We start from the raw sequence: 14,011 nt of genomic DNA on the forward strand, positions 1-14,011 counted from the left end.
AACACATGGGAGTTTATTATAGTCTGATTTAAATGCTCAAATTTTCTAAACATAACAATCTAAAGGTGATAGCAATGACCATGAGGTAACAAAGAAAACTGAAGAATGAGTAATATCAAGCAAATTTCTGCAAGTTGGAAAATGATCAGTACCTCATACTAATCAAACTGAGCAGAAAGCCACAGGTCTAGGCTACATAAGGGCTTGGCCGCCAGAAAGCAAATCTGCCCAACAGACTTTGAGAAGCCCAAATACAAAAATAAAAGAAAAAAGGCCTAGCATAATAATGAAAAGATAAAAATGAAGTGAGGAAAGAATTAAGGCGAAATCCTGCAAATAAACCAGTCACCACTACCGCTGCAGGTAAAAGTGTAGATAGATAGGCATTACCCACTCCAATGTGGTGAATTGTGGCTATCCCGCCCAGCATGTTTCGTCCCCCTTTGAAATCCTAGTTTTCATTAGGTATCTGATGATAACTTCTGTGTGACCTCATTCACAAGTTCCAGAGGTAGATCCTGATTAATTAGGATAAATTTTGTAAGTTCATTCCTTTTGTCAGTGATTAATTTAGGAATGGAGTTGAGCTGATTGTTGCTAACAGTATGAAAGAAAATCTGAAGAAGTTTTTCTGCAAGTTTCCCAACTCCTGCAAGAGAAGAACAGAAGCCAGCATTGTGGCATAGTGGCCTGAGCTGCAGTGTGAGATGCTAGCATCCCATGCGAGGGTCAGTTGGATTCCTGGCTGCTCCACTTCAGGTTCAGTTCCCAGATAATGCACTTAGGAAATCAGCAGAGGAAGGCCCAAGAATTTGGGTACCTGCTACCCACATGGGAAGCCTAGATAGAGTTTCAGGCTCTGGCCCAGCCCTACAATGAAACCATCTGTTGACAAGCCTCACTCAAATATAAACAGAACTACTACTAAAGTCCAGCATCACAATCCAGAATATGAAGAAAAAAAAATCATCAGATATCTGAACATGTCAAGATCAAAAGAAACAAAGGGACAAAGGCAAGTAATGTACCAGAAGCAAAAGCAAAAGCAAAAGGTTAAGTCCAGAAGAAATAAGGATGATCAAACCAGTTCTAGAAGGGTACTTCAAAAAAATGTTGGATAAATGGTACTAATTAATAAGTTTATTTTGGTGCAATTTTTTTTAATTCCTGTATGGTTTTTTTAATATGTCTATTTTCATGATCTTGTAAGACCTCTCAAATGCACTGATTTTAAAAATGTTTTGTATCTACATACATTCACCTTTAAATTCCATTTTTCCATCAAGTATTTGGAGGTCCCCTGTATTATTCAGACAATAATAATCTTAGTAAAAAATAAAGAAAAGAGAAATTACCATAGAATTCTACAAAATGAATGATTTCAACATCTACTTATCTTATAAGTGGGATGGATAGCCCAAGCTTCAAATGTCTGCAATGGCCAGGCCAGAATTTAACCCATTGTACCACAGGGTGCAACCACTAAAAAGAATGATGTAAAAATAAGAACAAAAGACTCGGGGTGCATATTTCTGCTGCTCTGTCTTTTAAGTAGATGAAGACAAATTTTAAAATTTTTACAAAGAAGGAAAGATTCAAACCAAAATATATTATTGCTGTGAAATGTCAGACTACCAGCAACAGAGGATGCTATAACCTTTCAGACAAGAAAAAAACCCAAGTTACCTACAAAGGATCCACATCTACTCAGTGTGAACACTTCTCGTATATAGTATCACATGCCAGAAGCCAATGAATCAACATGAAAAATCCCTCTGAATTCTAGTTAAACTACCAGTTACACTTAATTTTTAAACATACAACTTGGAATATCCTTTCCTAGAATATTACTTCAGAGAGAGCTGGTTCAAGTCCTGGCTGCTCTACTTCTAATCCAGGGCCTTGTTTATGTGCCTCAGAAAGCAGCAGAGAATGATCCAGTGCCTGGGCCGCTGCCACATCTATGGGAGACCTGGATGGAGCTTCAGTTTCCAAGCTTTAGGTTAGCCCACCTGAAGCTGCTGTGGCCATTCGAAGCATTCAAGTAGATAAAATAAATCTTATATTTCAAAAAAAAAAAAAAAAAAAAAAAAAGCAGACACAGCAGGTTAAGCCATCACATGCAACACCAGTTCATGTGCTGGACATTCTAATTCTGATCCACCTCCCTGCTAATGGCCTAGAAAATCAGTGGAAGATGGCCCAAGTGTTTGCGCTTCTGTACCCATGTGGGAGACCTCCTATCTATTACCAAAGCCTGTAAGACTAAAGCAGAATATGGATTAACTTCAACACTGTTTAAGCACACTTGATCTTGAGAAACAAACAAGAAAACAGAAAGCGGGAGCCACTTAACAAAGTGGAGAGCATGCCTACACAGCATACCTATCAAAGCCCTCGGTCCAAAAACTAAAAAGTATTACTTTAAAAAAAAAGTTTTTGGGCGCAACGCAGTAGCATAGCAGTTAAAGTCCTCGCCTTGAACACGCCAGGATCCCATATGGGCGCCAGTTCTAATCCTGGCGTCCCTGCTTCCCATTCAGCTCGGCCTGGGAATGCAATCGAGGATGGCCCAAGGCTTTGGGACCCTGCACCCGTGTGGGAGACCTGGAAGAGGCCCCTGGCTTCAGACTGGTTCAGCTCCAGCCGCTGCGGCCACTTGGGGAGTGAATCATTGACACAAGCTCTTTCTCTCTGTCTCTCCTCCTCTCTGTATATCTGCCTTGCCAATAAAAATAAATTTTTTTTAAAGTGGGTTTTTTCCCCCAAGTTTTTCTGTTTGTTCGTTTTTAACTGGAAAGGCTGATCAAATTTGTGGAGAGAAGGAAAGAGAGAGATCTTCAATCTCTTGGTTCACTCCCCAAGTAACTCCAATGACCAGTGCTGAGCCAATTCAAACCAGGAGCCAGGAGTTTCCTCCAGGTCTCCCACACAAGTGCTAGGTCCCAAGGCTTTGGGTCATGCTCTGTTGTTTCCCAGGCCACTAGCAGGGAGCTGGAGGGGAAGTGGAGCAGCCAGGACATATGTTGTCACCCAAACTGGCATTTGGCAAGGCAAGTGTTCAGCCACTGACCCACTGAGTCACGGACCCAGGCCTCTGTTGTTTTCATCTTTAACAAAAACATGTTTGCTTCTGGGAGAAAAAGATGGAAAGATTTCTTCGCCACAAGCCCTATTTAAAATTTTTTAAAAGTACGATCTTCATTAGTAATACCCCTGATAACTAGAAAAGCTGTTCACATTAAATCCACCATATTTAACAATAAGAAATTCTCTTTAAGACAAAATGTTGACTTTAGTGTCTATGTTCTGATGAATTCACTGTAATTCAAAGTGCTTTTGAATGCCTAAGTTGAGACTATTTAATACCAACAAAAATAAAATTATATGTCAACTCAGACAATTGGAAGAGTAATAATTATTAAATAAACCAAGTAAAGCTACCTAATTAGAAAAAAAAGAAAAAAAGTTAAATCTCTTCCTCTACACTGACCAAATACAGGAAGATTAAATATGCAAATATGAAACCAGAGAAATACAAAGAAGACGGAGTTGAATATTTTATAGTGTGATGACAGAAGAACTAACTCTACCACAAAGGAGAAAACTACGGAGAAAAAGATACAAAAAAAAACCCCTAACTATATATAAACATAAACTTCTGTGAGTAAAGAGGAAAAAAAATGCTAAAAGCAAACTAAAGAGAAACATGGAACTTTAAAACAAACATATTCAGAATTTTTCAACTGAAAAATATCCCAACAGAGTTTAGGTGAAGGAAATTAAAAGAGAATCACCAAAGAATAACAAACTCCTCAAAGAAAACGAAACTGAGCCGACTTTGTCAGATGCTAACAGCGTGGGGAAGGGGACATGTCTTGCTGCAGGAGCAGTCATATACATTAGCGCATATCCAGACATCTAGCATAACTGCATACAGTGTAAGTATTCAGGGATTTCTATTGAGAAAATAAACATTCATATGCAGATTATTAAAAGTTGGTGGGAAAATGCAATTCAAAGACAATCTTACTTTGGTACAAAAATTTTCTTTTTGAAATCCATGTGTAGTTTTTCCACAGAACACATTTTCCATGAATTTGCAAAGATAGCTTGTATTTCTACCAACAGACACCCACCCATAGATACAGCGTCTGGTGGTGGGGAGGTAAACTGGCTGATGTAAGGCTGATAACTACTAATATGAGATAATTCAATGAGGAAATTAAAGGATGCTAGGAGTGGCCCTTCTTTTTATTTTTTTAAAGATGTATTTTTACTGGAAAAGAGAGGAGAGACAGAAAGATCATCCATCTGCTGCTTCACACCCAAAATAGCCACAACAATTGGAGCTAAGCCAATTCAAAACCAGGAACCAGGAGCGTCTTCCGGGTCTCCCACATGGGTGCAGGATCCCAAGGCTTTGAGTCATCCTCCACTGCTTTTCCAGGACATAAGCAGGCAGCTGGACCAGAAGTATAATATCCAGGACACAAAGTGGCGCCCATATGGGTTACTCAGGTGCTCAAAGGTGGAGGATTAGTCAGCTGAGCCATCGCATGAGCCCCAGGGGTGGCCTTTCTAAGCTGACACAAACTGGCTCCAGCATACCACTGTCCAGCTCATAAAATGCTGCTTATGTTGAAAAACCAGAAAAGAATTTACACTAAGAAAGAATTGGTTAACTAAGTCTTGATACATTCAGTAAAACTATGCAGTCATTTAGAAATGGTATGTCTACAAATATCAGTAACAGAGCTACAGAAATAAGCTTCCATGTTTTAGAGTATACCTCTCCCATCCCTGGGTACTGATGCAGTTGGGGCTGCTGGGAGCAGCCCTCTCCTCTTCTTTTCCTACTTTCCCCAGATACAGGAAGAAAAAGGGAGACTAGAAGCAGTTGTTCTATCTACTTTTCCCCATGCTTCAACCATCTACATTAATAGGTGGCCCACACAGGCATGCATACTTCTCAACTATGTAAACATCATCAAAATAAAAGAAATTTATGTAAAAATTAACATCAATTATTAAAATCTCTGCACTGCAACATATTCTTGGTTTAATTCAGCAAATTCTGGTTACATACTATATGTCAAGAAGAAACAGATGACCTAAACAGTCTATCCTTAAGGAACTAAAAACTGAGTAAGAACCAAAAACAAGTAAACAGATCATTAATGAAGAGAATAATTATCAAAGCAAACAAAACTTCACAGAGGAGATGACATCTAGAGGAAGATGGGGGAGGAGGGCATGTCATTCAAAAAAAGAACAGTACAGAAGCAGAGATAAAGGAAAGAGCACGGTTTGAAAACTGAATCCAGTGATGCTGGAGTTACTCTAGACCACACTTCAGGAGTTAGAACCCAGGTTTTAAGAAATGAAATAAAAGTTGTATTTCTTTCTACAGATAATGTGTCACCCTGATGTCTGTGTAATGAGTGATCTGGAATAAATTGAAGCTGGAAGAGTTACTTAAGGGAATTCTTCAAATAACCCAGACAAATGGTTTTCAAACAGTGCTTAGGGCACAAGCATTTTTATAAGCAACCAACTGCAGGGGAGGGTGGAGAGGGAGTATTCCGGCTTATTTGAGAAAACAAAGGTTTACCGTCGTCGTTTGAAGGGTGACTTTGGCATATCTGCTGTTGGGATCATCTGCTCTCCTGGCCTCACCCACATGATAGGCCCATCATCACTCTGGGACCTACACTGCAGCCGGAGGCTGGAAAGTGTACCCCAGGGCAAAGTCATCTGGAAGCAGATGCATGAGTCACATTAAAAAAACATTTTACAGGACTACCCACAGCATAATCCCCCACTCCAAATACACATTCTCAACAGTATTCTTCATATATGTATATAAAACATAAATGCTACACAAACAAGTTACATAAAAGAGAGCTGAAGTACTCTGAACCACTGTTTTTTAAACACTTTTATTAAAAAATCAGCTAAATTTTAGTTTTAATATGCAAAATTGACTTAATCACTAATGAACAGAATTCTAATCATCTGAATTAAATACTCACTTTTAAAAATGGAGATTCTTCTAACATATCAAGGAACTCTGGGAAATAATCACCAACTTCTTCATCTACTGCTCCAACAAGACTTATTTGTCGCATAGGACCTGCTCGGTAGGTGCCACAGCAGTATGTCCTGTTGACCTGAGGTAAAAGGAAAGGGCAAAAAAAGGACTGAAATTTGCTACAAGTAATGGATCAGAAAAAGGAACTGCTGCTAATGTTGCTATTTCCTCTACATTCTAAACACTCAATGAGTAGAAATCAACAGTTACAGAGAGGCATCCAAGCACAGTAGCAAATCCAAATGCTCTGAGATACGATACAGTATTAACCACAAATGGAAATTCCAATGTGAAACTCAGCCTATGGTTCTAACAACTCAAAGAAATACTGAACACATTAAAATAAACTCTAAGAATGATGGCTTTGGGGCTTTATAAACTTTTTAAAATATGAGCTTTAGGGAAAAAGCAACAACAATGAAAATGATAGGGCAAGGAGGAAAAAAAAGAAACCATGGTCAAATGATCTTCCCATATTTTTACATCAGGTCATGTGCCAGGTTGACTGATGCCAAACCCAGCCTCCCTATAACAGCCTCCTCTCAGGCTGCTGCTTACTCTGCCCAACTTAACACTCAATGTATTTCTACCTGTCATGATTTCTCTCTTTAATTTACCTAACTTGAAATGTCCTCTTCCTGCCAACCCATATCTTACCCTTCTTTTGAAGATCAGTTAAAAAGACCTTTTTCCCACAAGTCTTCTCTCCCACCCCCCTTTTTAAGATTTACTTATTTTTATTGGAAAGATTTACAGCGAGACGGAGAGACAGAAAGATCTTTCATTCACTAATTCACCCAAGTGACCACAACAGCCAAAGCTGAGCCAATCCAAAGCCAGGATCCTCCTCTGGGTCTCCCATGTGGATGCTAGATTCCAAGGCTTTGGGCAATCCTCCACTGCTCTCTAGGCCATAAGCAGGGGGCTGGATGGGAAGTGGAGCAGCCAGGACATGAACCAGGACCCATATGGGATCTTGGCATGTGTAAGGCAAGGATTTAGTCCCTGAGCCATCACTCCAGGCCCTCCCACAAATCTTCCTAGATACCCTCCACAATATTTCCTTTCCTGAAGTCTAAAATTGTGTACAAACACTAAAACAAGCTGACTATCTCTTACATGCGGGACGAGAAGTATTTCAGATTTTGGAATACTTTATTTGCCGAGTATCACTGATCTAAAAATCCAAAATGCTCCAAAATCTGAAATTTTTTAAAGTGCTGGACTAGGGCTGCTCAACCTGTTTCAACCCTATCAGGAATGTAAGGAATATGCTATACAAATCTGTACAGTACATCCTATTTAGCATTCAAATGGAATCTACTAATTGACTCCAAAAAATCTGACATTATTCCTCCAGCCACTTCAAGTATGGTCTCATTTTACCCTAACTTTTTTTTTAAGATCTATTTTTTTCAATTGGAAAATCCTATACAGATAGGAGGAGAGACAGAAAGGAAGATGTTCTGTTTGCTGACTCAGTCCTCAAGCAGCTGCCAATAGCCAAAGCTGAGCCAATCCGAAGTCTGGAGTCAGGAACTTCTTCCAGTCTCAAACACGAGTCAGTGTCCTGAGGCTTTGGGCCATCCTGGACTGCTTCCCCAGGGCACAAGCAAGGAGCTGGATGGGAAGTATGGCTGCTGGGATTAGAACCAGTGACCATATAAGATCCTGGGGTGTGCTCAAGGTGAGGACTCTAGCTGCCAGGTTACTGCACTGGGCCCTTACCCTAACTTTAAATTTTAAATGAATGTTTCTCAAGGAAAGGAAAACAAAATCTTGCATAATATGGTCTAGACTAAAAACATGGTGGCTCCTATTTAGAATTTTCACTTCAGGACAGTTACTGAGCAATATATATCAGTTAAACACAAATTAAACTGAAATGCTGAACATACAGCTGTAGCTTTATAATCTAGGCCTCTATTTTACATTATACATACAAAATTTAAGAGCCAACTGTTATTATTTCTCATCTATTTTGTCTAATAGAAAACAGTTGTTTACAGTCTTATACAATTCTTCACTAGTTCTTAAGTAGCATTTTTTAGAACTTAGTTTTTAGTCAATTTAACATCGCCCAAAAGCAAAAATATACAGAAAAAAAAATGTTAGATTATTTTTGAAAAAATATTTATTTGAAAAACAGACTGACAGAGAAAGAAACACTGAGACTGAGACAGAGGGAATGCATTCATTTGCTGGTTCACTCCTCAAATGCCTACAGCTGTCCAGTGTGAATCAAGCCAAAGCCAGGAGCCAGTAACTCCGCCCTGGCTTCCATAAGGGGCAAGTTCTAGAGCCATCCTCTGCTTCCTTGCCAGGCACATGTAAAAGCAAGAAGCAAAGCTGATGTCATGGCTCAACAGGCTTATCCTCTAATCTTTAATTGCTGGGATCACATAATGGGCACCAGTTTATGTTCCAAGTGTTCCATTTCCCATGCAGCTCTCTGTATATAGACTGGGAATGCAGTAGAGGATGGCCCAAAGCCTTGGGACCCTGCACACACAAGGGAGACCTGTAAGACACTCCTGGCTCCAGATCAACCCCGCTCTGGCTGTTGTAGACATATGGGGAGTTGCATGGATCTCTCTCTCCCTCTCCTTCTCTCTATAAATCTGTCTAATAAGAAAAATTAAGTCCTAAAAAAAGATCAGGAAGCTTGACTCTGATATGGAATGTGGTATTACAAGCATCAGTAACCACTAACCACTGCACCACAACTCCAGCCTTTTAGTTCTTGTTCTCCAATAGCAAAGATTTCCTACTTTCTTACAAATCGTTACCACACCATCACTCTAGGAGATCCCTACCTGGCTACCACTCAAGTCAGAATTAACTTGCCCACATCTATATGCATTATCCTGCACAGGTTTGTACGAGCCTCATACTAGAAAAGCCGAAGTGGACATCATAGAAAAGAGGACCATTATGGGATACCAGGATAAGGAAAAGGATGAAGGAAAGCTATTCTAATCATTATTCTAACTTTTCTAAACCAACTGCCGTAAAACAACAGAAGCAAATTTAACCTTCAATACTACTTCTAAGAATCACACATTATCAGGGACAGTAAGAAAAATCAGTTATTCCCCAACACCTTCCCAACTAGTCCCAACTCTCAGAAAATCATTTACCAAGAACAACTTCTAATCTATACAAAACAGTGGCTTTAAAAAAAAAAAAAGGATTTGCTCATTTATTTATTTAGTAGGCAGAGTGACAGAAACAGAAAAAGATTGATCCTCCATCCTCCATCTACTGGCTCATTACCGAAATGTCTGTAATGGCTGGGATTAGAGCTAGAGCTGGAGCGAGGCTAGGCTGAAGCCAGGAGCCTGGAATCCCATCCAGGCCTCCCACATGGGTTCCCAGAAACCCAAGCACTTGAAGTATCTTTCTCTGCTTTCCCTGGCACATTACCTGGGAGCCAGACCAGAAATGGAGCAGCCAAGAGGGGGTCATATGCGATGCTGGCATTAGGGCGGCAGTTTAACTCACGGCACCACAACACCAGCCCTGAGGGTACTGGTGCTCTATGGGAGAAATGCCTTAGAGATCTGTAATTTAAAGCTACTGAAACTCAGGACCAATTCTGGAAAGTACACTGCTATACGGCAGTCTGCAATTTAGTTGGTCTGCTAGCTTTTAAATTATGTAACTCTTAATGCATTATTAATTTGAAGGAATCCATATTACTTGAAATTTTACATACAAATTGAGACTGAATTATTCTATCACACTACTATAATTCAAACACTAGTTAAAGTGCTGAATTGAAAGACAACTTAAAAATGCAAACATCCAGGTTAGCTCCTATATAATGTGGAAGAATATAAAGCATCCTTTCCTATTTGGAAATGATTCATAAACCTGCAAAAGGGCAGGAAGGGACAACAGAACAGAGGTGAATGTAAGACAAAGGCAGCAAACTTTAAGAAGACATAATTTTGCTAAGACAAACTTGTCATTGCTCGTTTTATTGTCACCTACACATAAAGAAAAGCTTCCCATAATGATCTCTTGGTTCACACCTTTATGGGAGAACCAATACTGTATCCATGTAAGTATAAAGGAATTAGCAAGATTCAACTTTTATGTCATGGGAGAACCATCAAATAAACAAGTGTGCTACAAAAATAACAGGACCAGAACATAAAAACTACCACGTTTAAGGCCTATTTGGGACACTGCAATTGAATTAAGCTACCTAGAAAAAGGGTTTTTTAGACAACTTTACTGTTTTCAGTCTTTTGTTTACACTAAATGAGATCCCTGGCTTTATTTAACCTTTGTTTGTTTTTCTCAGTATCAGCCTCCTCCTTTTAGTTCCTTCTACCCTCTCTCACACTCCATCCTGGTCCTTCCCAACAGTCCTGCCTGCCAACTCTAAGCCTGAAACGTTCTAATCCTCAGTACTACCTCTGGACTTCTCTACTTCATAAGGCAATAAATTCCCTTTATCATTTAAGCCTATTTTAAAACTGGATATCCTGCCACTTACAATATTTTCCACATCAGAATCCCACTTATCTAACATCTGCATTTTCTTGTCTCTGCCATCTCACTTCATTTTCTATTCACTATTACGTCACTGCAGACTTCTGCCCACACCACTCGCCTGAAACACAGCCCTAGTGACTTCCTCACAAGCAAATTTAAGGTGTGTTCTTCACTCATGAATTTTTTTGACTTCCCTTCCAAGCTTCCTCCTCTCCAAAATGTGCTGACTGCAGAGTTGATTCACTTCTTATTAACATTTCAACCACATTACCTGTGGGTAAATTTACTACTGATGAACCTCCACCTGTACTTCGCTATAAGTATAAAGTGAAATCAATTTTCTTTTAAGAGTCCCTTCACCATCAAACCTTTTCCCCTGCCTTTTCTATTTGCTTCCCCAGTTGCCAATATATAGATTGTTCTTCCTTATCCCTTTTAACACACACACAAAAAATCTGCCCTTCTAAGACTGTAGTACCACTGCCATAAGCACTAATGACTTGACTACAAAGCACCTGAATCAGCATCCTCGCAATGGGGTTTGTACTGTCAAGAATCATCCTACATACTACTAACAAATGATTTCTTTATGAAAACACATCTTACAGTCACTCATCCAGTTTGCTTGTTTTTTGTTTGTAAGATCTAGTTATTTTTACTGGAAAGGCAAAATTTACAGAAAAAGATCTGGTTCACTCCCCAAATGGTTGCAAGGGACAGAGCTGAGATGATACAAAGCCAGGAACCAGGAGCTTCTTCCAGGTCTCCCACATGGGTGCAGAGTCAGGCCATAAACAAGGAGCTGGGCAGGAAATGGAGCATCTAGGACAAGAACTGGTGTCTGCATGGATCCTGGCACTTGCTGGCAGAGAATTAGCCAATTCAGCAATCGTGCTGGCCCCACATTCCCTGCTCTAAATCCTTTAGTCCAAGTGGCTCTATGTTAACTACAGCATCAAACAGAATCTTTTTCCTGATGCACAGTCCTTCCTGACCTATTATTCCAAAAGAACTGCCACACTGTCCACAACCTAAACAATTTGTGCTGTTTCACAGCTTTTTACATGCTATTATCCACCTTTATAACTTCTATTCATCCACAAGTGACTACATAGATCAAAAAGGACTCAAAATAAGACTTCAACGCTCCAAAAAATGACAAATGTAAACTTTTCAGGTTTCACCCAGATTTGGAGTTGTACCTTATCAAAAAAGTTAAAGAATGGGGCCTGATGCAATAACCTAGTGGCTGAATCCTCACCTTGCATGTGCTGGGATCCCATATGGATGCGTTTGTGACTGTTGTGGCTATTGGCAAGTGAAACAGCAGATGGAAGATCTTTGTCTCTCCTTCTCTCTGGAAATCTGACTTTCCAATAAATATAAATAACTCTTAAAAAAAAAGTTGAGGAATAAAGGTATAGATGTAGAAATGACTTATAAAGTACTGTTTTTAAAGTGAATTTGACAGAAAAAATATAGTGAACCATAGGACCAAAAATTACACTGAAGAAAAAAGGTGGATATTTGAGACAGATGAGTTAGAGAAACTAAGAAAGGATAAGAACCAAGAAGACAACTAAACTCATATAAGGACATCTCAAAAGGTGATCAGTGATGTTCAGATTGCCTTTAAATAGAAGAGTGGATGCTGCTTAGGAATGTACTAATTCAGTTACTACAGAAGGCATTTCTAGTAACCAACTAGGTTAAAGCTGACAAGTTAACAGATAAACAAAGTGGGCAAACCACGACATACAGGCCAAATCCAGGCTGCCAAAGTTTCGCTGGAATGGTCATGCCCACTCATTAACATTAGAAGAGCAGAATTACACAGCTGCACTAGCGACTGCATGGCCCCACAGATGCTGAGCAACATAGGAACCTTTAGGAAGTGGGGCCAAGTACCCAAGCAGGCCTCGCCCCGGGACATGAGGCCATTCTTGCAGCACCAATACAGTTTCTGCAGAATCTGTTAAGAGCTTGCATGTCTCCTGAATCCCCTCTCCTAAACATGTCACCCAGGTTTGTGCCACTGTGATGAGGCCTTCCAAGAGGCACAAGCAAATGCTGGCACCACACTCTTGAACCTGCAGAACCATGAGTTAAACAAACTGAAGTGGCCAGCATCAGATATTTTGTTATAGCAACAGAAAATAAACTAAGTACCTTACAGAAAAGTAAATTTACATAACCTCAGAAAATAAGATTTACAAGAAAGCAGGCCTCATTTACTCAATACGAACGTCTTGTAAATTATATTCCAGACACTGCTTGCAAGACAGAGAACTGTTCCTGACCCCTTGATGCTTAGTGTGTAACGGGGAGGGGAGCAGCAGACACTAACTAAAGCACTTCATTATAAATTATGATGTCTTCAGAATGAAAATATGAAAATATTTCAACTTATGGAAATGAAATTAATTTTATTTTGGTATAAAAATCAAAATCCACGAAAAGCTTTGAGATAAGACATTTTCTATGAACTTTCTGAAGATTCCCTTCATGTGACAATGAGAGAAATGAAATCTTGATCCAGAAATAAAATATTCCTCATGACAGCATTAAACCAAGCAATACATTTAAAGGGAAATAAAAATCTCTTCAGCCATTATGTGGTGGGCAGGACTGGGCTGGACTCCAACCCACTAGTGTGTATAAAACACGGAACTGGAGACAGAACTGACCCAGCAATTGCAACCACCAGTATATGCTTAAGCTGCCTGGGGTGATGGACTGTGCCGGACCCTGTATTGGCAAATACACACAAGAGTCAGGTCTGAGATGGCATCAGATGAGGTTTCTTTGACAGTTCTCCACCAACTGAACCGCTGGACTCAGACCCCAACCATGGAGAGAACTGCAGGTTCCATGGTCTGACCTTGGAGTACATGTGTTAGAACTGAGCCTCCTCAGTGGCTCAGATGGAGCAATGGACAGCATATCCAAAAGCAAATGGAGGATATGGCAGTACATCAGAGCCTCCAGAGGACGTCTGGTACCGTGGCAGAGGACGGAGGACAGAACAAATTGATCAACTACCCCAGCCAAGTGTTGGCAGTGAAGATCTGGGCAGAGAGAGACACTAAGGTGGACATAGCAGCAAGTGGATTCTGGAGAGATTTCATTGCAATTGGAATGGCGGGATCACCAGCAATTTAACTATCCTGTTGTTGATTTTGTATGTGGCTTTTCATTTAAGGGATATATGGTAACCATGTAATGGATAGTATCATGTCCAGATGTGAGGATAAAATGCAGTGTGCATCTCTATTTCCAGATCAAAGATGGACTACCAATGAAACTATTAACTATATCTTGACAATAGGATGCTGGACTCTCTGCCATTGTCCATGCCCGCAATGATGGACATATGACTGTTTATGAAGAACTATACTACTATAATAATAC

At 39.9% G+C, this 14,011-nt stretch overlaps 1 protein-coding gene across 2 annotated transcripts in view; it reads right to left on the reverse strand.

The window, feature by feature from the left end:
• RSBN1 (round spermatid basic protein 1) overlaps positions 1-14,011 on the reverse strand; it is a 50,993-nt gene that overhangs the window by 8,199 nt on the left and 28,783 nt on the right. For both annotated transcript variants that reach the window (XM_040998962.1, XM_040998961.1), the window contains exons 3-4: positions 6,036-6,173; positions 5,615-5,757 (exon numbers count right to left, since the gene is read on the reverse strand). In XM_040998962.1, coding sequence (XP_040854896.1) covers positions 5,615-5,757; positions 6,036-6,173 — 281 coding nt within the window. The remainder of the gene's footprint in view (positions 1-5,614; positions 5,758-6,035; positions 6,174-14,011) is intronic.

This window comes from Ochotona curzoniae, unplaced genomic scaffold (genome assembly GCF_017591425.1).
Source record: "Ochotona curzoniae isolate NIBS_2020 unplaced genomic scaffold, NIBS_Ocur_1.0 scaffold_1037, whole genome shotgun sequence".
Taxonomy (NCBI): Eukaryota; Metazoa; Chordata; class Mammalia; order Lagomorpha; family Ochotonidae; genus Ochotona; species Ochotona curzoniae.